Here is a 24,880-nt window from a genome sequence, read left to right as displayed (position 1 = left end):
AATGCTTTCTAGAAATGAAGCATGAAAGGTAGCGATCAGAATACGAGACGCGGGGAAAAAGAATAGAGAAAAATATCCCTTCCCATCGAAAAAATCGTACGTAACGGATTCAGGCCTTAAAAGGAGCAACATGGAAGGCAGCAGCTTAGCGTGGCTATAATCGAGCTGCGTTATCAGAGTACGATCTTATCTGTGTGCGGACAGAGTTCTTAATTTGCATCTTATCAAATACTAGAAATCCTGCTCGTACATGAATGTATTAGCGCATACCTGTAAAGAAATAAATCTCAACGGCTTCGTACTTACCGAACTGACCCACGCATAGACAAAGCCTACTCTGGCCGTACAAAACATCTTTCGTCATTGTCATATCAACGATCATACACAAACATCTCTTAAAAACTCCTCCTTAAAAGTCTTCGTAGTAATATCCGAAATGCTGCGGACCCATAAAGCTATGATGTGTCGGTCGAACGAATCAAAGAAGATTTTTGCTAAGGAATTGTCCGTTTGAATAGACAATAAAAAGTAATGTTATAGATGATAAGACACCGCGATTTTGGTTTTCCCCTCGTAATATGCATGTAAAAAAAAACCTAAGTTACTATGAATGTAAAACGATAATTGGCAAATTTTCAAGTTCACACGTAAGCCCTCTCTTATATGTGGTTAAAGGCTAGTAATGACGTTCATAATAATACAAATTAACAATATTTTAGAGTAAAACTAATATTTAGAGTGGACGGTAGAAAATCGTGAATAGAGCGCAAAAAACAAATGCCTTTAGCAAATACAGTAACTATTAATTTCATACAATGAATTAAATCAGATATAACATATTTTTAGAGCCCTAAAAACGATGGCCAACACAATAAAGAAATCAACAATGATTAGAAAAGTTATTAATATATTTGACTCAACTTGATAAACGGAATTTCGGTAGGTCTAGAACTAGTCCATTCCTAGCTAGCTCGTGATGACTCTTGGAATCCTTTATATATCGAAAAATCTGAATAAAAGTCACATCAATTTTTGTGTTACAATGGTTGCTTCCTCTCTGTGTTATCCTTGTTTTCTCTCTCTCTCTCTCTATATATATATATATATATATATATATACATGGTTAATATTAAGAAATATATATTGGAATGACTTTTTTTTCAATCACAGGATAATATAATAAGGAAAAAATATGATAAACATTTTTACAGTGCTCAAAAACACTCCAGGCTCGAGCAATGACACACACCAATTGATTCATTACATTGTGATGAATCCGGTTGAGTTACGAATTCGAATAGCTCGGCTCGTTGCGATTGTTCGAGATATGAATTGTAAGTTCGATAATATATAAATATACATAAAACGCCTCCTCTAGAGAATTTTCGTTATCTATTATTAAGACTTTGTTTGAAAGAGTTTTAACAACACCAAACAGCAGAACAGAATTTAAATGCTCACTCTTAATCGAAACACCATTCCGCACAAAATCTCATATTGTTGAAAATATCCGCCACAAAATAGAAAAAGCTTTAGTTTAACACAAATACAAATAATACGGTGGCGCCTCTCGGTTGAATTCGTATGCTAAAAAAGTTGCGCCCTATACATAGCTTATTTATCGCTTAGAGACATATTGAGGAGACATTCTCAAACACTATTTACACTAGCAGGCGAACGAAATGATAACACTCGCATATCAATTTAATTAATTTATCAAAATAATTTAACTTCCTAAATAGAACCAGTGGCTTCCGTTAGCATTTAAACCTGTCGTTGGGCGCGCATTTTTGTACCATATCTATAATGTTATCGAGATATATCTATTATCATACGCTATAAGTACTTCATCATACGAAACCGTCTCCGATGAATAGAATCGTTTATAGTAAATCTCCTATTTATCACTATCAATATACACCGCGAAAGATCTGTTTCATGCTTCGAAGATATTGAAGAATTCACTAATGGTGCCCCTGCCACTCTCGGCTGACCATCGCAGCGTCGCCAGTCCATCACTCAAATATCCTTGATTCAATTCTGATACATCTGATTGTTCTGTTTCTCTCTTTCAGTTGCCACAGTGTCGGTATGTGACGGTGAAAAGTAAAACTTGAGTATTATATATACCAGCAAGTCAGACGTATGTCTATTCGAAGGCTTTTAGAAATGATCGAATAATGACTACTACTACTTTTTTTTAAAAATCTCATGTTGACCTCCTGCGGTGCTGGTCTTGCCTTATTCGTCCGGCTCCTTGAATCCTTGTTTTACCGTTGGTGAAAAACGTCGTCATTACCACCACGCGCGGATGTTGTGTAGTCTAGCTGGCGTTATTCATTCGTCATGCGTGTATGCAGCGAGTATGTATGTGTGTATGTTTGAGTATCAATGTCGAAACATCACTGTGCAAAAAACCGGTCACGAGCGTCTCGGAACGCGAGACAGTCCACGGAATCTTTCATGTCACCTGATGTCACTAGGCAAGCTAGGCCAAATTGACGGCGTTGTCGAGCGAAATCTGCCAGCTGACGCCCGTTTTCCCTTGCCGTCCCTTCTCGCAATACTGGCCACTTACAAAACAAGAGCATAGAAAAGCGACAAGAGCCTGCAAGACCGCGACGGTCTGTCCTGCGAGTGATAGAACGGAGTTTAAATAAAAGTAATCTTTTTTTTTTATCCTCGAAGTAAATGCTGACGAAGATGAAAAGGTTCAAATCGGTTGACGACTTGGTTTATCAACGGGCTCGAATAATTTAAGAATTTGTATGGGATGCTATGCAGTTGGCTGTTCCATCTCACTACTCAAAAAATAGTACTAAACAGATAGACGACAAATACTTCTGCAAGGCTGTAGGTGAGGGGTGGCAGCAGCGTCACCAATAACGAAACGTGCGCGTACTACGAAATCCTTCCATTTGCAGTACTTAGAACGTCACAAGCGCATGGAAACATACATCTAGATAAACGCAATGCGGCCACAAACTCATGTAGAAGCATCAGCGGATATAGACGCACATGTAAATGATTAACAAGAAGACTAGGGGCGGCCCAGGTCAGAGCCTCTTCTGTAGTTTTGGATTGTCGTTGCTGCTCTTGAGGAGGCACAAAGTAACAGGCGCCGAGGTTGACCGATCCCGGACGGTCCCATCGCAACAAACGACTAAAACATTTACGGCTTCCTAGATGGACTTTGCTCATAATGATGATGATGATGTTACCTTGCGATTCATCCGGAATCAACAAACTGACGATCCGGAGCATCACAACAACTGAAGCTCACGAGTTATCTAGGCTTCAATAGAACAAATACGCCTAAACCTAGATTAGCTTTCGATCAACAGTAAGTAAAGTAAAACTATTATATAAACGTAAGATATTACTGAGTTACCTCGTGGTATTTTAAAAATATTATTTGAGATATCCTTAAGCAAATGCGAAACCTAATTTGTTAACTTGTGAAGCTTGTTCAACCAGTTTTATCATGCATTCAAAACAAGCCAGACATCCTGTAAACTGACAACGTTTCTTCCGCAGCCTCCTCCCTCCCTCTGGAATACATCCTCGTATTCTCAAGTGTGGTTCTCCTCACCCGATTGTGAAAAGATCCCTCGCAAAAATAAGAGAGCTAGTGACGTCGACACACACGATACCAACAGTGCAACCCGCAGATACTCTCCAGGCATCATTCGTCGTGAAGTGGCTCACTGTTTAGCGTCTGTGTGCCTTTGTGACAAGTGAGAAATAAACAGTGGGCGGCACGAAACTTTTTGTTGCTTCGTACAGCAGGGATGTTATCCCAAAATCTATACCCGTTCGCCGTTCTGCTAGGAGCTTCGGCAGCCTTCAGTGGCGTTCTCGGGCAAGACGTCACCTCCTTTGAAGGGACAGCTACAACATCTGCTCCGACGACGACGACGACGAAATTACTGCCAGCTGAAGTAAGCACTATACCGATACCGGCTGAAGTGTTGACGGTAGCGGATAACTCCACAGATGCAGATTCTCATGTTAACGCCGTGCAAGACCTGCTTTCTCAGCCAGTGACAGTGTCTGAAGATGATGACAAGGTTGATTTGTCGCCCTCAGCTATAGGGAGTCGCTCGGTATTGCCCCGTCAAAATTCGGCAGGATGCCGGGCGCCAATTGGTGAAATAGGTATTTGCGACACCGTACGTCAATGTCCGGGTATCTATCGAATCCGGGATTCGTCTTATCTGCGTAGTTTCCTTTGCGGATATCAGGGCCGGACGCCCCTCGTGTGCTGCCCCGTACGATGGACAGTGAACTACTATTATGGCTACCAAACGACGACAACAACAACAACAACAACCCGAGCACCATTCTACGGGTATGGCTATGACTGGTATGGGAATAACCACCAGCAACACCCTCAATACCAAAGTTATTATGGACGACAACAACAACAACAACAATACCCCGAGTATGGCCATAACACACCTTATTCCCAGTCCTTGTATCCCCAATACCCACACTACCCGAGACCGGTACCCCAGAAAATTTTTCATTTTAGCACGACGTACCGACCCGCGTATGTACCGATTTCGGCCACCGTCACTGCCAAACCAACAACGGCACCAATACGTTCGAGTACGATTTCGTCTCAGGAAGAACGGCCACGCAAGCCGAGCTTCCTTCCCGCCCGGTGTGGTGTCGGCCACGGCATATCTCGCATCGTCGGCGGATCCGAAGCCATTCCTGGAAGTTTCCCATGGATGGCTGCTATTTACATACAGTCTGGAAGCAGCTGGCTACAGGCCTGCGGAGGTGCACTCGTCTCGAACAAGCACGTCATAACAGCTGCCCACTGCGTCGTGTCTGGTAGCCGATCACAAAATCTACCTACGAGGCTATTTCTTATTCGGCTGGGTGATCACAATCTTGTAACCACTGACGATGTTCCAGCAGGTGTTACACAGGACTTGAAGGTGGACAAAATCAGCCGGCATTCCGACTTCGATTCAAAGACATACAAGAACGACATTGCAATTATGGAGCTCGAGACTCCAGTCGAATTCAACGACTATATAAAACCCGTTTGCTTGCCCTATGACGATGTCTATGGCAATTTGGATGAAGAGATCGCTATCGTCACTGGTTGGGGCTACACCAAATACGATGGCCAGGGTAGCAACGTGCTCAAACAGGCTACCATTCGAATATGGCCACAGGAAGAATGTAAGGAGGCATTCAAACGGGAGGTAAGTTACATGGCCACACTTCCTTTTAGAAGTCGGGATGCCTTTATTTTCATATATTTAACTTCAGTTAAGTCGTCATTGAGAGGTATTTGTGATACTGATAATAACACGGTAGACATTTTTGCTAAGTGAACTTAGTTGTTTGAGTGTATTAGTTTACGTCTTCTGGCGAAATTCGGGCCCAACTATTCAAGTTCGTCCTTCGCAGCGATGAGCACGTCCATCTTTTAATACGACAGGCTGGACTGGTTCCTCCGTGTATTTCTGGACCCTATACTAAATCGCCATCTAGAGAGTCGCAATGTTCGCAGGTACTTAGAGGACGAACTAAGGGTCGGCTTTCTCTATTTTTGTAGCTTACTTGAGATGAGCATGGCACCGCTACCGCTTACGATAGGCTCAAATTACGTACCACTGTTACCGGCCAGTACTCGTGCTGCAATTGGCGCGATTTCTATAGTCCGCTCAGTGACTGCTCCCAATTTAAATCAAACCTTCACTTATTACTTTATGTTATGTACAACTTTGAAATGAAAACTTCAAACACTCTAGGTACACGAAATCTGTAACCGCAAAGTCCCATTTGTTTACTACAACGATGGAAATATTCGTCAGTATGTACATCTTGTTATGAATGCAACGCCAATTGATAAAACTTAATTTCCTATTCTCGTGCATAGTCATAGACAACATGAAGCGTAGTAGCGAAAGATAATGTTTTTTTTTGTTTGCTTTTTTTATACAAAGACAAATAGATTTTATGCTCCATTTAGAACGAAAGTTTCGATTGACGTCGGACATTTTGAGCAGGCTGCACTCTTTCAAAGCTTGCTTTATGGCAACTATCGTTGTTTCCGCATTGACATTATAGATATAACTTCAGAAAATGCTGTTTCCGAGTCCAACTTTAAACAAAAAGTCAGCTTGCAAACGTTTTGTGGGTAACTATTTAAGTACTAGAAATTAAACGTGGAAAGCATGTGTAGCATCAGCCGAGCTCGTTCTGAAGAAACTTCAGCCTTGTATTAGAAATACAATTTCAAAGATTAATGATTTTTAGCAATACTACTATTAACAATAGTGAACACATAGATTAGATTGATTTTCAGCAAGAAAAGGTTCTCATTCGGAAGCATAACAGTGATAGCTGTTATGCTCCATTTTCGAAGGCTAATGGAGCATTTTAGACTCTAGTTTTCATTTGTGCTACAGAAACGGCTATCTGGTAGAGAGTAACTGCCAACAGAAGAGGGACAACTCAACGTATATGCGTAAATCTTTCCCTATTACAAACGTTATGCCTTTAGGATTTTACTCAAATCCAACATCAATAAGGTAGGCTGCGTTGGCTTTCTTCATAACAGTTATTCGTTTTAACTAATTTTTTACTTTTTTTTTTTTACATAAATCCGGCGGTATCTGTGTTTGTCGTCCGTTTGTGGGTTGTCATATACCAAGAACAAGAGTTACCATGTAACCTATAACGTTATCACGTCATCAGTGTCGTGTCATTTCAGTAAACGGTTGATCTCCCAGGACGCAGGGCGATGTCCAATACCCCCCTCCAGATCATATTACATAACTTCGCTCGACTTCCTTTTTGAAATAACTTAAAAGGCAAGGTGCACTACGACAATCCACGAGCAACGAACAAATTGAAAGAGAATACCCGTACTGCTATCTGCGCAACATTACCGATGCGTATACGAAAAAATAACCGAAAACTGAGTAACGCTTCTCATGAAGAAAGCTAATAGAGCCCACTTTGTTAATATTGTATATGAGCAAAATCTCGAACGTATATAGTTTGTATAAAGAAAAATTCGTCTACAAGCTTCCGATTATGTCTCGCTGGCTTGATTCTGAAACTGCTCCCGTCCAACGGGCCGTCCGGGTACATCTGATTGGTGATAGACTCGAGCTATGGGACGACGTGCATAGATCTTTTGTCATACCAGTTCATGGTTTAACGTATTCTGTTTCTCATCTTATATCCGCGTGTTTTCAGGTGTCAATCACTGAAGAGTACCTCTGTGCTGGTGACGGCAGAAAAGATTCCTGCCAAGGAGATTCTGGTGGTCCCCTCGTCTATAATGAAGGTACAAAGTTCTACCTCATCGGTGTAGTGTCCTTTGGAAAGAAATGCGCCACGCCTGGCTACCCCGGCGCATATACACGAGTTACAAAATATCTTGACTGGCTCAACAATCATTTTTAGAATAAAACTGAAAAAAAATGATGGTGTTCGCATCCACTAACAAATCATTGGTTCGTTATATCGACGACCCCTGTCTCCTGTATCTAGCAGAGTGAGTAGGTTGCGCGGAAAAGTTAGCTCGCTCGTAGCAGTTGTCAGCCTCTCGTTGTAGTTCAAGTATGTAAACTGGGCCTCTTAACACCTCTGAGGCCCAGCTGAAAAGCATCTGTCTCGGAATGGCTTCCGGACAATTGTAAAGGTTTACTATTAATATATGAATAAATATATTACATACATACTATCTACAACGTAACTGGTGGCTTGTTTAAATAAAATTAAAACGTGGTCAAAGGCTTGCTTTAACACAAGTAAAAGATGGAGACGTGACGATAATTGCATTCGTACAGATATCAATGGCCTCTGATTTTTGTCAGTCACCATGGCGTAATATCGAAAGCTTATGTATATCACTACACAACGTAATTTAAATCCCCCCTGAGGCGAATTTCAGTCACGAAGAACCTTTTAGTAGGTAGTGAGGTTTTCATGAAGAACGCGGTGGTACAATATCGTATTGTGAATTTTTTTGACAATTCGTATTAGAATAGCAGCTAATATCCTGCATAGGTAAAGGATATATTGATTATACTTGAAGCCAAATAATTAGTCATGAGATAATTATTTCGATAATCTGCCACCAATACTTAAGCCATACTACAGATTGGAACCGATTAATTTTCGAACGTGCACCTTTATAGTCAGTGAGCGGCAGGATAGGATGATATGATAGTATTAGGTGAATGCATAAAAACTTGCTATGTTATGATTTTCTTTTCTTCAAAGTAGCGTGAGGCATTGTCTCCACTTATCTCCGCATCCTGCCTCAGTATCGTTTGGTGGTAATATTTAATCATTATTGGTAAGCGAAGCATCTTCCTGGACGGTCACAAGCGAAATACTGCTACCGGTCAACTCGACACCAGACTCATTTCATAGTAAGCAATGCTGGCACACGTTGAAGTGGAATGATAGAAGTCGCCTGTTGGCTGTGCTGGTCTCTATCGTTTCTCCTAATGTTTCAAGATCGAGTTTTCTATGAAGTACCAACGATCCAACAATAGAGAAGTGCAATAAGTTAACGGTTATGTTGCCTTTTGGTGACCCGCTGCGCGCCGGTCTTCCAAGATAGACATTATTTATATCTGACATGTTCCATAATCCTAGCAGAGCTTTTCATTTTTATCCTGCAAGATAAACCAATTTCGAGTAGGGCATTTCTATCCTTCAAGTAATTTTTCTACCAATCTATTGCGATTAGGTTATCTCGGCGAAGTTGTTATGTATTGACCGACTTTAACTTCCTTAAGCTACTAAGATAACTTAGTCGAACTGGACTCCGATTGGCGTTGTCGCTGCAAATTAAAAATCGTATCCCGGAAATAACTACGAGCCTCTTACAGTTACGATTTCTGGAAGTTGATTAGTTTCTGTAGCTGATTTTCTAACTTGAAGTTGCTCTTATCTATAGTTAGTTCTCTTTCAATAGCCTTCAATACTCTTCAACCTTTCAATAACCAACAAAACACCTAATAGGCCTTGCCCATCACGATTATCGTATCTCTCACAAAAACAGACCAGCACAAACGACAATCTACACTGCTTTGACTATCCTCCTAAATCTAGACTGAGCCTTGCTTGCTCCGTCTTGTTGTTAGAAGCCTGTAGCGATATTGTGTGTAGCATTTCGAAAACTCTCAACTTATTCATTGAATACGTTGACCAGAAGCAATAGACGGGGCCTTCTAAAGGATCTTTTGAGAAGATTATTATAGAATTTCGTAAATTTTCGTAATTTGGCTATGAGTTACGCAACTCGCACATTATTTAAAGTCTAGTCCTAATTTTCTTCGCGTCACCACCTCACATAATAGTCCATTTCTGACAATACGTTATCACGAATAAGCATGCAAATAACGGAAGTTAGATCATTTATTAAGCTTATATCGCACTTCGTGGCTTAAGCTCGAAACGATCCTAGCTGTTGTGAACTTAGGTCCAGTACTACCATAAACGATTGTTTTTGAGAGCAGGCTTCCAGCAAGGAACAAAATGTATGTTTGCCCAATCGCGATCCCAGACCACCTCGAGCATTTACGTTTATTGTGCAAACACGTTACCACCTGCCCTATCATGAGGACCTCTAAACGATCTGAACTGTTCCTAACAGTTCTAAGCACTATAGACAGACTGGCAAGGTTCGACCCATATGACCTGTCAATAAACACATATAGAAACCAGCATTGACAGGAGCTTCCTTGATATGAACAAAGACAACCATTAAGGGAACGCTAGCATAGAACCCTCCTACGGGACGTTTCGAATACATTTATGTGGGAGAACATGCACTTAGAAGACTACTTTCCTCAATGCTACAGTCTATTACAAAAAGCTACAGTTTTGTAGTTTTTAAAAAACCGCGCCAAACATGTAGATAAGTCCTACGGTTTCGAGCAGCACTGCTTCAGTTAATCATTTGAGTTTTTCTTTAATGTTAGAAAATCTTTTTTATTTTTCTTGTGTTACAATGCAAGAAATTCATTGGTTCAGCTCAATTAGAAATGTGTGTTTGAAAAACCCCTCGTTTTCTATGCTCACGTGCTCTTACCACTGCGAACAAAAGGACACAATATTAAGAACTTCGTTTCGCTGGCCTTCCATGCTGAGTTGACATTTTCTAGTTTTTATTTGCAACAAACATATATAAAAATATGCGTACATAAACTGTACATTTAAATGAGAACACCAATTATTTTAAATAAATATTTCGTCAATTTATTTCTGTACTATTTTCTTCCCTTAAAAATCTTCGTTGCCAACCGTTAATCTATCTCAATATCGATTGAGGACATTTGTCAAGCCGATTTTACTTCGCCTCCGCTTTTCATACAATACCTTATTTTCCTTTTCATTCAACTATTTCTGTACAATAAGACGACCCATTCTACAACATACAGCAAGCCTCAGCCAGGGCGCCCCAGACGCGACTAAGCCTTGCTTACTAAGCATTGTACGAGTTAAAATCATCAGTCATACATTGATCACGACCACATATGTCTATCTCTTCGGCCCTTTTCGCCTCTTACTTAATCACCACTATCGTTCAACTCATACATCATCAATCTATCACCATTCGCTACTAAAATAAATAATAGCTCCTCAAACACCTTCCTATAATACATACACAATTACAAACGTATGATCACCGTGTATTTATACGATATATTTACCGTGCACAGTTTTCCCCCTTTTATTTTGCTTTATCTTTCTAGGATTTCGTTAAGTAACGTCTACATGCATTTGAGATGAGCTGTATAACTGCTGCATGAATAATTATCCAGCTTACCTCGGCACCTAAAGATCAATTAGTTCGTCTGTTGAACTTTCTCTTTTTTGTTAGATTTCAACATAAGTTAAATGTAACATATTAACTCGCGACTTTGGCCATCTTTGATGTACCTATACTGTTGCCGGTTGCTCTCAGATGCGTTTGAACAGCCAAAAAGTTCAAGATCAGAGATGAATATAGTATAATAACAAACGTCTCAATATCTCTGCATATACTAATTTTTAAATCATGATATTACTACACTATATTCACTGTATATATATTCTCCACTACCACTAGTGCCATTGCATCATATTATCCGTTCGGCATACTGTATCAAAATGATCTATCTAACACACAGTTAGCGCTACGTGATAGTTGTCATAATACAAACTAAGGCATCGCTCAAGGTATTCCCCAACAGAGTGGAATGTGTCTCCGCGCAACAGATTTCTTTTAGTTAACGAAGCAGATGGCATATTCCCGATACAATGCACGTAACCAGATATAACTTGAAAGTTTAAGTAGGAGAAATAAAAACATGCATGTATGTGCTGGTTCTGTCGAGGTATGTGCAGTATATATATAGATATCGAAATAATGGGACAAATTTTTTGGTGGTGCCTTAGCTGCTATTTATAAATGGTCGCGATCTGAAGATAATACATGAGAGGTATCGTTGCCTCAGGCTTCATAACCCCCGTCCCCCACTGCTGGTTAATAATCACCATTGGAAAAATGTATAGCTGACTAAATTTTGCCCTTTGTTATCAGCAAGAACTGGCTAAATACGAGTCTTACCACCTGGAAATATATTCTGTTATTATATTGTCCTCGGGTGTTCGAATACGCAGCATGATCGAGTAGTGTAGGATTACGTGCTTCGACTAGATGTTGAATTCAATACCTTCATAAGTAGGTCTTTATACATAGGTCGCTTTGTGCAAGGAAATTCTAAGAGACTAAAACCTAGTCATCCTGTAACCCTTGTTGTAGTACTACAAATTGTAGTATTTGCTTTAGGTCACGGGAATTCACCTTTTATCTTTAGAAAAAGGACGATAAATGTTTAGCGCTGTTTTATCTAGCATCTAGTTCATTCCTTGCATGAAGTTAATAGCGTTTAAGTATGCTCACAATAGAATTTGAAAACGCCCGCCAGCTCGTTTACTTCTGGAAGATACCGCCTTCCCCTTGATTAAGCATTTTCATATGCTGACCGGTTACGGGCAGGGGGAGTTAGGTTGGGGGGTCGAGCGTTCAATATCTAATTCTGTTTTATATTTGATTGATTTCTATACATGTAATATTATACGCTGCTTCATTATCAGTATAAACAAAATATTACACATGACATAGTATATGACACAGTACAGGCAACACAAACGTTATCCACAAGTTACCGTTTTTCCGCTGACTTTTTATAATAGTAACTACGATCCGAGTGTAAACATCAAAAAATGTTGTTTTTTTATCTATGGTCAATATCCACGAGATAAAAATAAAAACAATCTTCGCCACGTCCTGTTTATTCGTCGGCGTACACCAGCAGTCGCACCCAGAAAGTCATTGCTTGTTACATTGCTTATTTTCTTCGGCTTAATAAAAGCCATTGCAAAACATCGATCCCTACTATACACATTCTGCTCGGCCTCGCCACTGATCATACCCTTAATTGAATTGCAACCTTTGATTCTCTATCGACACGCTAATGTCTACCGTAAGCTGCTCTGCTTGGCCTGTTTGGCCATCCAAAAATGATGTGAACTATTAACTACTGCTTCATAATAATAATAATAGCTATTATTATTATTATTATATTTCGCATTCTCTTGATCAACATTGCAAGGACATTCGAGCTTCTTCGAAGCTTCTCCCTCGCGGAGATGCCCTAAGGTATCCGTGGTCGTCGTGCAGGCCGCATGACTTCAAGAGATTTTATGGTATATAAAAGTTACCGATACGTCTATGGCTTCTTGTTGAAGTACCACAATACATCATTGTCGCTTCTCAAGACCGCCTTAAGCGGTCAGAACAAAACAATATCGCCCAAACGGAAAAATCTGCCATGGTCTGTCACGACGTATCAAATGCTAGCGAGCCCACTGCGATGTAACGATGTAATTTTATTTATAAGTCGATCGTAGAAGTTAACACGTCAATCAACCAGGCCGTCTATATTCAAAATAGAAAGGCTCAAAGCAACGAAGTAACTCATTCGTGTGCCTTAAAAAGTTTTGTTACCGCTATGTTTGCACCGCCATTAAGTCCGAAACGGCTGAGCCTAATCTCAGTGAGATTATAGCCACAAAATGGAATGGTCGACATTTGGTCCCTTGAATAGATAACAAAATATCATGAGCGGAACTTATTTTACACAAAAATGCTTACCGTAGAAGGGTCTATTGTTTTCTAGATCGTCCACCCTTTCGTTGGGATGTTAACATAACAACGTTAAAGCTGTCAATTGGTTAAAAGATCCATCAACTCAATTTTTAATTTGCCCCTCGGCTATGCTAATGAAGTATTCGGTCGATATTCGCAATCTCCGAAACACAATCAATTAAAGGTTTTAAAAATTTTAATATTATCCCTTCAATAATAAAATTACGATACTTTTGGTGGTGGTCATCAATGGCTTAAGGGGTATTTTGTTATCTGAAGTGTCTAGGCCTTAAAAGTGAGTTCACGTCAATGTCGCTCGCTATGATACACGTGAAAGCCTTCATCCTGTCCAATAATAATAATGATACATTGCGCTTTCTTGCGTTGATCCGTAGTGTTCTTGTCAATAGTGGCGGGAATAGTACTATTCGCTGTATGCAATTATAAATTTTGGCAGTTGCGTGTGAAAAATACCGGACACATAGTAGTAACGGGTAGATAACCGCTCTATGCGTGCTTCACAGGCCAGGGCCCAGGAGAAGATAACGGCCCAATTTGCGGCAGGAATGACTCTGTGTTTCTGACGTAAGGTTTTGATGGTGTTCTGTGATCGTAATAGTTCTCTTTCGGGACGGGACGTTGTGGGTTCGCAGTAAACTAGCTGATGAGCGGCTGCAAGGTGCCCTCCTCGGTCTCGGGCCCGCCTGCCGGTTCCTCGTATGGCCTTGGCCGTCTGTGTGACGGGCGGTGTTGTTGACCTGGGCGTCCTCCGCTGCACGCCAGATAGACTAGAGCGCACGCCAACATAATGCACAGCATCGAAGAAATCGTAAGGCCCGTCAGCAATGCGTTTAGCCAATACCTGACATTATAAAGACAAAGAGACAAGTACGAACATAGTCCATAAGCCGATTGCAAAAGCTACGCAGTACAGATAAAATAGCGTTGACAATAACTATATGTTTGTCGGCAAAATAAGCTTGACCGAGCTAAAGGTACATCGCCTAAAACTGCTCCGTCATAAACGTAAGCCATTACTAACTGCTTGTAGCATGTTTGAATGCAGAACACCAAGGAATAGCAATCTTTTACCATAAACAAATGCTCGCGTATCACGTACAATTTTCGCACGAGTCTTTTCGTCGAGATATATTTATCAGAATGAGAAACTCACCAATGAGCTGCCAATTTCTCAAGGAGGTTTTTGTTGTAGCAGTATCCGTCCGAATGAAGAATGGCGTCGGGGTAACACGCACCGCATTCATAGTCGTTAGGGCCCTTACACGCTTGGCACGAATAATGGCATCGCGCGCACAACGTTTCACCTGAGTGCGTGATATGTTTATAGCTGCCAGCTGTGCAGTTCTCTACAAAATATGACAAATTTTGATAGTATATTTTAGTACGAAGCGCATCATCATTAGGCTTTGACGGGTTATCTCCTGAAGCGGGTTGTTGTAGCAACAAAGAAGCTAGCAAAAGTTGTATAAATATTTCCACCGGTCGTCAAGAGATTCATTAACGTCATCATACTAAAACAGTGCTTGTGTCAGATGCAAGGTTATATTAAGATAGATATCCAGTCCTGTCTATGCCGTCGAAGTGGTAGCTTTAGCAGCAGCAAATCGGCATGACAGAACGGTTAAAGATCGTCTCAATACCAACTCAAGTTGGAATCTGATCAGACTCAATCCCGATCAAATAGCCGATAGCCGATTTGTAGTAAGCTAATATGACTATTCGCGTATCATGTGTTCTAGACTCGACATGGCTTCCTTTTCGCTTATTTGGTCGTTTTTTCTCGCCCATTTCCTGTAGTTCTATCTTTTCCTTCTCCTCTTGTTGGCGTTCATTCAAAATAGTCTCTCTCATTGCCATTAAGGTAGTTCAGGTAATGGCGGTATCCTGCTGCTAAGCGTAAATCATCCGATACAGATACTACTCAAGTTCCAACGTGAACAACCGATAATCTACCGGCGTCAGCGCCTATATCTCTATAGAGTAGCAGAGGGGGTCGAGTGGCAAGAGAAAAGAGGGCGGTCGGGGGGAAACGCACCTGTTGATTGCCACCGACCAGCACCACCCATATTCATGCTCATCATCATTGCCTATGTCATGCCCTTGCGTATTCATTCGCCTGTGTTCCAGCCCATCGAAAGGAAAGAGTGGGGCGCTACCCATAAACAAACGCACTAGGTTGGTCCTTCGGTCATCACCTATAATTAAGCGTACAATTGTAGCAGCCGTAACAGCGGCTGCCGCTCTAGAACCTTCGTCCTTGGTTCTATTTTTTATCGTTTGACCCCACTTGAAGAACTATCTAAGCGCGCGCACTGGATGACGGACTGACAAATGCGCTATATACAGATGCAACCACAACAATGAGATGGACTCATGCTTACAACAGAGACAGGTAGAAACAAGCTGCTACTGCTGATGCGAGCTCGCATCTAACCGTTGTAGCCGTAGCAACGCCCATGTCAGTCGGCCAAGATACAGAACGATCATCTGCCATTAGTCAGTATTAGCTGTATGTGATGTTGCAGTGATTATGGAAAGGCGCTTGAAGATGAATCACGGACGAGCTGGTGATGGGAGAGGGTTTGCTTTCAAGGTCACTCGGAAGATTGTGGACTCGGCCTCGTTTACCATGACAATCGTTCTGGCGTGCGGGAAACAGCGCCGTGACCGGAGGAGCAGTCAGAGAGTAGGCTCAGTGCCTACGTCGTCTGAGAAGCTGACACCGGAAATCTTCAAATGATTCCCTCCAACTCACGCCACAGTTCAACTTCTATACAGCAAACTTTTTCTGCCCATCGCGTTTTTTTTACTAGTATACTACAGCAATTAATGAGAATTTCCCGCAATCAGAAACCCAGTCTTTGGTTTTTGCCTGCCCATAGTCACGAGAGCCTTTCCATTGCCAATTCCAGTCTAGACCTTGTACAGACCATCACAAAAAAGACGCCGCAAATTTCAAACTGCACAGACGCCTCCGTCCGAAATTTATTGCTTTCCTTTTGTCTCTATCTCTCTTTTCGATTCAGTGTATATTTATTATAGTAATTGCATTGGTACTTATAAAATGTGTTAAACTATACGGATAGGCATAATAAGGATGTGTAAATAAGAACGTTCTCCAATAATATGTGCATCTCATACCATTGAATCACATTTCTTACTCAGGTTTTTTGTCTGTTTGCTTATTCAAGGTAAAACATGATTTGTTTGGTAGGTTTTGTGAATCATATTGATTGCCGCATAAACACAGGTATAACTGAAAATTGCCGTCTATAATAATAATAATACATTACTTCTACTTTGTTGTCAAATACTTCTATAATTATTTTTTAAAAATAAATCGTTTATATTACATGAGTGACTTCCTCATTGTCTCTTTGCTTCTTTCATAGAAAAGTTACCTGTGTTTATATTCTATATGAAGTTTCTTTCATAGAATCAAAGTTAGGCTTTAATAATGCTTTAGATATCCATCTAATGCGAGACTGGGCTGTTTGGTCCACAGGTTGATTCGTTCCTAGCTAACTTACTCTCGCATAGATGCAGATAAATAGTGTCTGAGAAAATCTGTTTCGTCATAATGCTAAATAATGACCGTATCGCTTTAGCTGGCATGATCTAGAATCGGGTGTTTATTTAAGAACAAAGTGAATTCGATGGACAGTCTCGCTGACATCTAAACGGGGGAAAATCCTATGTAGAACTTATTTTTGAGAACTGCAACACAACTGTTAATCTAACATAGCTGAGTCAACTGAATACTAAAAACAGTATGAATCCCCCAATACTCAAGCGTCATTTTAAAAAGGATATAGTCATTCTCTGAGTTAATAGTTGGATGATTTCTGCTTTAATTCGCTGCGGAGCGATTAAATCTGGTACAAAATAATGTATTGAGTATTTTGACACAATCGCAACTAACATAAATTCCTATGCATTGTATAGTTATGTTTAGAATCATATTGAAGTTCCTCGGCGTTCTCGAAAAGACCTTGGACGATAGGACTTTTTTTTAAAAGCGTTCCATACAGGTTCATATCGTAGCAGGATCGCATATCATATCATAACCGTGCTATTGGCGTTTAAGCTCTAGACGCCGCTCCGTATACGAGTCCTCAGCAGTGGGCATTACGTCCAAGTGAAGCTCGATAAGCATCACTTTGATGGCGTTGAAAACTGATGATATAAATTTGACTCTGTTATCAGAGTCCGGTCACCCGACGAATAAATGAGATGAACGCTGATGATTGCCGATTGAAGTTAGATCGAGGCGCCGTCGCAGGCGGTTTATCGCTATTACGCTGACCGCCAGAAGCTGCTGGTACGAACGGCCGTGCCGTCGAGGCGAGACCTGTAAGTCGAAGCTCTTCAAGTGGCCTCGGAATTACATGCGTTCCTTCTGCCCTTCGTCTGTTCCAGCTACAATTAGGAGATCCAATCTTTGGGTAGCTAATCATCACGATAGTTTCATCCGTATATCCAAGGTTTCTCTCTACATCTATGTACATTTAAAGTCCAGCATTTCAAGAACCTATATGTGCTATTGCCGAATAAAAATCTATCGCCTCTCTGTTTTTCTACGTATTTTCTATTACTCATAATACTGCCTAGTGTCGATAGTCGACAGGGTAATCAATCAATGCACCTCCACTGTCACTGCCGCCCGAATCAGCGCGTCGATAGTACGAATATGGGTCGTAATTGTAGTATTCAGGGAACTGAAGCTCGAAGCCGGTTGCAGCAGTAAGAGCAGCATTACCGTTTTGGCCCTGAAATTGTACGCTCTGTGATTTAACCTCCGGCATACCCGCTTGAGGCTGCCCTTGGTTATAGTCGAACGTGGATGACTCTGTATGGGAAGCGTGAATTCGATCAGCCGCCTCACTGCTGTAATGGGGATACCGTTCATAAGGACGATCGTGCCAGGATGGCTGAGGCTGGGAGTTATAGTGATGGTAGTATTGAGTTGAGTAGGTAGTTGCATGGTGCTCTGAGCGAGGCCAATGGTTCTCGGTAGTGGCTGTGTACCCTGCTAAGGCCAATCCGTTGAACCACACCTCTGCAGCAACGTGACAAAGGCATTCATAGGAAATACGGAAAGACATGTCATACATATACATACTAGTATATCGCTGCATTTCGCTTGTCTACATGCAAGGGCGAGCTCTGTTTGAAAATTAAACATTTAAAATATGGTACCGCTGTAAAATTTTCATCAAAGATTGCAAGTTTACTATATGTTATCCGTTGAAAATAAAGTAACTGAGAATAAAGTAAGCACGAGTTTATAAAATGAGACATAAAGTCAAAACAATAAAGGAAATCTAAGTAAGTCGAACTCGTTCTTTTTGGGTAAATACCGGCTATATGAAGGAGCGATAATTCGATTTGAAGTATTCTCTACATTTTAGGCGCATTACAATGCCATGAGAAAGCACAATTTAGATTATATCCGTTTAAGGGCAGAAATGAGCATAGTCAGAGCATATGTATGCTTAGGGTGTCTGAGTTTATATTGGTTAAGCTTATTTTTTTAGATAAGCGAACTTTTATCTCACCTTCTTAAGCACATTTTCTCAAATCATACGCGAATATATCATGGAAAAGTTGACATTTCCGTCTCGGACAGATCTATCCGGAATTTTATGATTTGCGGTTTTTCCTGGGACCACCCAGACCCAAGCGAATTGCTGCCGTTTAGAGTAATTGAGGAGGCTGGGATTTCGGAGGTTTAGGTTAAGGCAAGCTGCGAACACTGAGTAGGTAGAAAGCGAAATAGGGTACGCCAATCTCATCTGCACGAACGGACTCTGACCTGGTGCTAGGCGTGACAAGAAAATTCCTGCAGATGATGCCTTCTTTCGGGGAAGTTCAAAGTCGTCACACTTTTTATTTTTTCAAACGTGTATGATGGCGGCAAGCTCAGATTAGTATGTTTGCTCAATGAATCAGCAATAATAGCGAGGACCAGAAATAAATTGGTAGGATTGATGTTTTTATACAACTAGTAAGCTTAGGCAACGTTATTTTATTTGTTTTTTATATTCGTAAATATATGCAAATATATATCAGCTCAATTCTGTGCAGAAACGTACGTCTCGCACAAGCTTCCCATCATAGCAGTATGTACTTCAACAAGCCTTTGAACCATTTGCACAAGTTATAGTCAGTGTTAGAATCATAAGCAATCGTGAATTGATGATATCAGTAACGGAGTTAATGAAGTTTCCAAATATCTTCTTGACGTCTAGGAACACTAAATCATCTTATTAATCGTTGTTGTATTGAGCAGAAAAGCGAGAAGAAGCTGTTCTACTGTATCTGTTCGTTTTTGGCAGCCAAAAAAACAGTAGTTCTAAAAATTCTAGCACAACTATTGCGTCATATTAACTTTGCACTTTGTATTATCGTTATAATTACTATTATCATTTAAAGGCCTATATGGTATACATTTGACACCGCTGGCTGACCCCTAGGCGGTTGGGCATGTTTATCGCGTACATTTTTGTTTTCGTTTGTCTCGAGCTATACACGGACGTTCTAACAGAAATATTGTATAGAAAATCATTTATTATACTGTAATAATTTACAGCATTATTACTAGTAATTTAGTTGTTCGTCTTTGAACATGGAATAGAAAAACACCGAACACAAAAATTATTCTTATTACGCGTAATAGCGCCATTGTTTAGTTTGTTCTGCTGACCCCATAATCCTCTTGCAGCGCAGCAGATGTACAACGGATGTTCGCCTTGATCCATTCATAAAACTTGCTTGCGTTTATATCGTTTACACACAAAAAATCTATGGTAGGAAGCCTCGTCTAAACGATGCAGTTAACCTATTATCCTCTACTTATATATGAAGTATCACAGAAAACGCGTGTCGGATTTGAGAACGCTTCCCTTGTATTTCGTTGATCTTTCTGCTATTGCTTAACTGCCCCCTTAATTTCGCACCTTTCACATCCGCGCCTACATGCGCGCCTACTTTCCCGTTCCTCGTTTCTACAAGTGACTTTCTTTATCGATATACGAGAGTACCATTTCTAGTACTGTGGTAATTTCTGTGTCACTATAGTCTACCAAGTATTCCCACACAATATTCATTCATTCGTTGATTCATTCACTCACACGCTTGCATTGCTCAAAATGACACTGCTTAATCAATACTGTATGGGCTTTGACTTGTTATTTATGTATTGTTGCATCGGTGCCTGAGGACTATGGAGAGACACGTATTGGACGTTCGCTACCGCTATATACATGCTATAGTAATTGCGATCATTATCAAAATTTATATAGTATCACCATTATAGTCAATCGATTTTCGTTTCTTCAGTACAACAAGGACTATCAACAAATTCGAGCACGTAGTTACCATTCGTTTACTGGAGTAAAAGCTTCCTATGCAAGATACCAAAACAACTGTAACTCAGCCATCTGTTTCATTAAGTGTTTGCTCTTTTCCCGTAATGTCTGTTTTCTACACGAGCGATGCTACGAAAAATGGTTGTCTAAGTGTCATTAGTTCGTTCTGTAGACAGCACCGTGATAATCCGGAACACGAGAAACTAGGGTGGGGTTGGGGGGGACTTACTTAGACAGTGGGTAACGTCCGATTCTTCAGTAATTTCTTTTCGATATGTACCTATCTCATAGTTGATTAGTCTTGTTTACCTACACTACACTCCATAATAATACAATATCCGCCTTTTCTATTACATTGGGGATCAATAATAGTATGCATAATTAATTAAGTGGCTCTACTCAGCTGTCGAAATTGATATCGTTCGTAGTCCCATAAGCGCTCGGTTCATTCAATCTTCATACACATCGTCGTATTACATCATTCATTAATCTCATTACATTGGTACGGTGGTGATCATAATTCCACAAAGTAGAAGTATATAGCAATCAACACTGTTGAATGAATTATGTTCGTTTTAAAGAAAAGTCTCATAGGAGTTTTTGTTGTATAAATTTATGTCTCGAAATGGGCCGCTTACCGTTTACACACGGAACGCCAGAAGAACACTTCCTGCCTCAAAAGCTACCATTCGCGCATCTAGCTTAAATAGTTTCAATTAAGCCTCTCGAAACTGTCTGATGAAGAGTAACAAGTGACAAGAAATGAGGATACTTCGACAACAATGAACAAGCCCAGTTAGACCGCGGCTTTAAATCTACACCATGGATTTTTCATCTGTATCAGACGTTCGTCTAACTGCGATCATAACAATTAAAGGGTGTTAGGCTCCGACATAAACAATTCGGCTATATTATTGTAGACGGAAAATACAATGTGTGATACCTAGCCTTTTTATGGACTGATTTTCTTCCATGAAATTCCCTATATATGCTCAAAGGTGAACCAGGATAGGGAATGTTGTCTGGTTTAAGATCGAAGGTATAAATAATCCTAATTGATGAATAATAGACATATATATACATATATATATATATATATATATATATATGTATATGTAGTATATATATATATATATATTTTACAACTGCGCATACGTAAAGTCAACTTATGGAATTAAACAATACAATATACAAGAAATCGATTAAAAAAATAATAAAACAAAAGTACATTAGGGTTATTCTTGCAAGACAGATAAACAAAAACAGTAACGATGAAATTTTTTACGACCGGGGCATATAGTGCCTAGTGGCCATTTCGAAATCCTTTAGGATTCCGTACAAAAGACTCAGTGATACTTTTAACCAAATATGCAGATAGAGCTTGCAAAGTGGAAAACAGAAAAAGGCAATTCTTTTTGATATGTCTACTCTGGTCTGTGTGGCGTCTTAGTTATCAAGTACTGTTATTTCACAAAAAACAGATCTGTGTAACAACACATTAAAATGCATAAAAAGCGCCTAGTATTCGTATGACAGTTTTTTTTTTTTTTCGTTTATAAACCCAAATACGTCAGATCGCGTGAATTAAATCGGCACAACTTAGACTTTAACTAGGTTTTCATCGAAGTGTAACGAAAAGCTAGTTAATGGATCGTATACTGGTTACGTACTGCTCTATTGCCGTTAGCTGTGCTCGAGGCTTGCTTCAGTATTTTGCTGCTGCCGTGGTTGTTGTTGTTGTTGTTCCTGCTTCCAATATAATGACTGATACAATTACTTATATTATTATTATCATTGTTATTTATATATCTAGTATACAAAACGATTGTCCCCGTTGAAGTCGACAACATATCGTGAGAATGTACACAACAGCGCGAGTAGAAGAACTTGTAGCGGCTTCAGGAGAGCCGAAGCTTGGCAAGATAGGAGAACAGTTGTGGTTTGACTTGGAGACTTGGCTCCTGATAGAAGAAGTTGGTACCACGAGGTGAGGCCTAATAACTGCGGAGATGGCGGGAGGCCACTTTGCGTCGCTGCTGCCGCTGATGACAGCGATACGGAACTACGCGAATTTAGCACGGTATCACTATCAATCGCTGCTGCAAAGGAGGAACAGAAACAACAACGACAGAGAACAGAGAGAGACAGACGCGGGTAACCCGCCGTCAACCACGTGAACAACGAAATGCGTTACGGACTGAAAACGGTTCGCGCGTATGAGCATAGAAGCCCATTTATAAACAACGTACAGGTCTTTAAGGACATTATAACCGCGCCACCGTAAAAAGCATCCCTCCTTTGGTCGCAGCTGTCTGCTAGGCGTCAGCTAGGCCTGTGTTTGTCATTCGAGAGCCGAAAGCGCGTTTCGACGTCCGGCCAGGCGGTACTGTGCCAAGCAAACAGCCGCGCCAAACAGGTTGCCTCAGGGTTACACTAAGAAAAGGGCCTGTTCGTGGGACAGCAGAGGCGGAATGCTATTTAATCTATCTTCAAAACCAAGCTCCAAGAGACGCTCCACGAAGGAGAAAACGCCCCTCCGGAGTCCACCGGAGACCGGCGCAGACCAGGCGAACACCAGTGGTTGTCTTGTTGTACGAACGTGGTAAGTGGTAGCTGACTATTGCAAGATGAGGAGAAAGCGGGAACAGAGAGGGCAAAACGTGACGTCAAGCGGTTTGTATAGGATAGAAAAAGGGAACGTAACAAGTAGGAAGACCTCACGGCAAAAAAGAAATACGTATCGTCAACGACTTACGCCAAAAGCAAACATACAACAGCGCGTGAATGCCTGCCACGCCTACGTGTATATATGCATAGTGAGATACATCGAAATAGAGGTGTGCTAATTACTAATAGTAATGCGCACGTAAACCACAACGAGGACGGCAGTCACGGTACAAAATTACGTTATGTAGGACCTCGATTGACAATTATGCACGCCCTAAAATAATTAACATTTCCCTGCTCATCTTGTTCAGCCAAAAACTTTTTTTCGGATCAATTTATGCTGTACAGCAACAGCGCAGCCGGATTCTTGTAAATTAATTACTTTTCGCTAATATTGATTCTAGTTGCAGCCAGAGGTATTTCACGCACGTGACCCTCTCTGGTCAACAGTGATAGTTGGTAAATAGCATATTTTTGCCCAAAAAGTACGCTTAGTTGTTTACAAGTTAATGTTTCGCTTGTTGCGTCGTTAGCTTTCTTGTTTATTTTTATGGTTATAGGCGTGTGTGCGTGTGTGTGCGTGTATGACGCCTGGGGTGTAGTGGGTGGCGACTGGTCTGCGTCCGGTGTCATGGCGAACCTAATTCCTCATGCAAATTTGCCTAATTAGTTACTCTGCAAGGTTTGCAATGCTTCAATGGATTACAGGCAAATTCATTAATCATTCTGAAACAGGTAAAGGCAAAAATTAAAAGAAAATCAGAGCTATTATCCAGAGGAAACGGTTTGTTAAACATTATCAACTGCATCCATTTGAGCATTCGGGTTATATACCTAATTTGGGCAGTATTTGGGTCACGCTTAACAAATCGTAGGTAGTGGCTAGGGTGCATCAACACTTTCCGGTGACTTCTCGTTATTAGCTACGATCTGATATTAGAAACTAATTAAGAAATGGTTATTACCAGCAACGAAATCGTCTACACGTTCAGCCGGCTGTTTTAGTTAGGCATCTTGATTATTTGGGTATATAAGCACAATTGGAGTAAGAGGTACTTTATTTTTATTAGGCGAGTTTATCCTATGATAGCCTCTTGATCCACACTGGTTAATTCAATTAATATTAGTATCGAAAGATTTCGATGTGAAAAGTTCAGATAAGTTTTTTGTATTAAGGGTACGTTACGTGCGGACAGCTCAATCCAGCAAGCAAGTGAGCTTGACTAAGTTAGAATACCTGTATGATGGAAAAATTTTAGGCAATGTAATTTCTTAGATTCGGACCACAGATTGTCTTTCTTCCGCAGAAGGATCTGTGGTTGCGATAACTCGGTTTTATTAAACAAAGACTAAAACAGGAGTTGGACAAATATTTTTATTTGTGTTTTTATCTATACTTCGTAACCACAGTTCTAGACGTCGTCAGAAAAGGAAATCCTTTAAGAGGCTATCATGTGCTCGGTTGGCGCTATCGAGTTAGTAGCATTACTAGAAAAGCTACGTATACGACGATGCTTGTTAGTTGACGGTGCGCAAGTGAAAGGCAGTTGTCTAAACGGTGGTCATAGTCAATATCTAACTTTAAATTTAAATCATATCTACAGATCTACTACTCACAACCAAATAGCACGTC

The 24,880-nt window shown here is 40.6% G+C and overlaps 2 protein-coding genes across 11 annotated transcripts in view; one reads left to right on the top strand and one right to left on the bottom strand.

The window, feature by feature from the left end:
• Window positions 1-2,915: 2,915 nt before the first annotated feature.
• On the top strand, window positions 2,916-7,732 carry LOC111251056 (phenoloxidase-activating factor 1-like). Its single transcript, XM_022807258.2, has 3 exons — window positions 2,916-3,343; window positions 3,538-5,222; window positions 7,231-7,732. The coding sequence occupies exons 2-3, from the start codon at window positions 3,792-3,794 to the stop codon at window positions 7,438-7,440; spliced, it is 1,641 nt and encodes a 546-aa protein (XP_022662993.1). The 5' UTR covers window positions 2,916-3,343; window positions 3,538-3,791; the 3' UTR covers window positions 7,441-7,732.
• Window positions 7,733-10,225: 2,493 nt separating this feature from the next.
• Window positions 10,226-24,880, bottom strand: part of LOC111251054 (furin-like protease kpc-1) — a 106,516-nt gene continuing 91,861 nt past the window's right edge. The window contains exons 11-12 of one of the 10 annotated variants that reach the window (XM_086990531.1): window positions 14,364-14,556; window positions 10,226-13,977 (exon numbers count right to left, since the gene is read on the bottom strand). In XM_086990531.1, the coding sequence (XP_086846657.1) occupies window positions 13,614-13,977; window positions 14,364-14,556 (557 nt within the window). In that variant the 3' untranslated portion in view covers window positions 10,226-13,613. The other 9 variants (XM_022807246.2, XM_022807250.2, XM_086990533.1 and 6 more) reach the window with 9 other exon arrangements.

Source organism: Varroa destructor, unplaced genomic scaffold (assembly GCF_002443255.2).
Source record: "Varroa destructor unplaced genomic scaffold, Vdes_3.0 BEIS01000005.1, whole genome shotgun sequence".
NCBI lineage: Eukaryota > Metazoa > Arthropoda > Arachnida > Mesostigmata > Varroidae > Varroa > Varroa destructor.
Note: the sequence above shows the minus strand (reverse complement) of the source record. Positions and strands in the feature narration are given on the sequence as shown.

Bases quoted from the DNA above. Each gene is read 5' to 3' on its own strand.
- LOC111251056 (XM_022807258.2), top strand. From the start codon at position 3,792: ATGTTATCCCAAAATCTATACCCGTTCGCCGTTCTGCTAGGAGCTTCG. The intron at 5,223-7,230 runs GTAAGTTACATG...GCGTGTTTTCAG, and splicing joins AGGAGGCATTCAAACGGGAG to GTGTCAATCACTGAAGAGTA.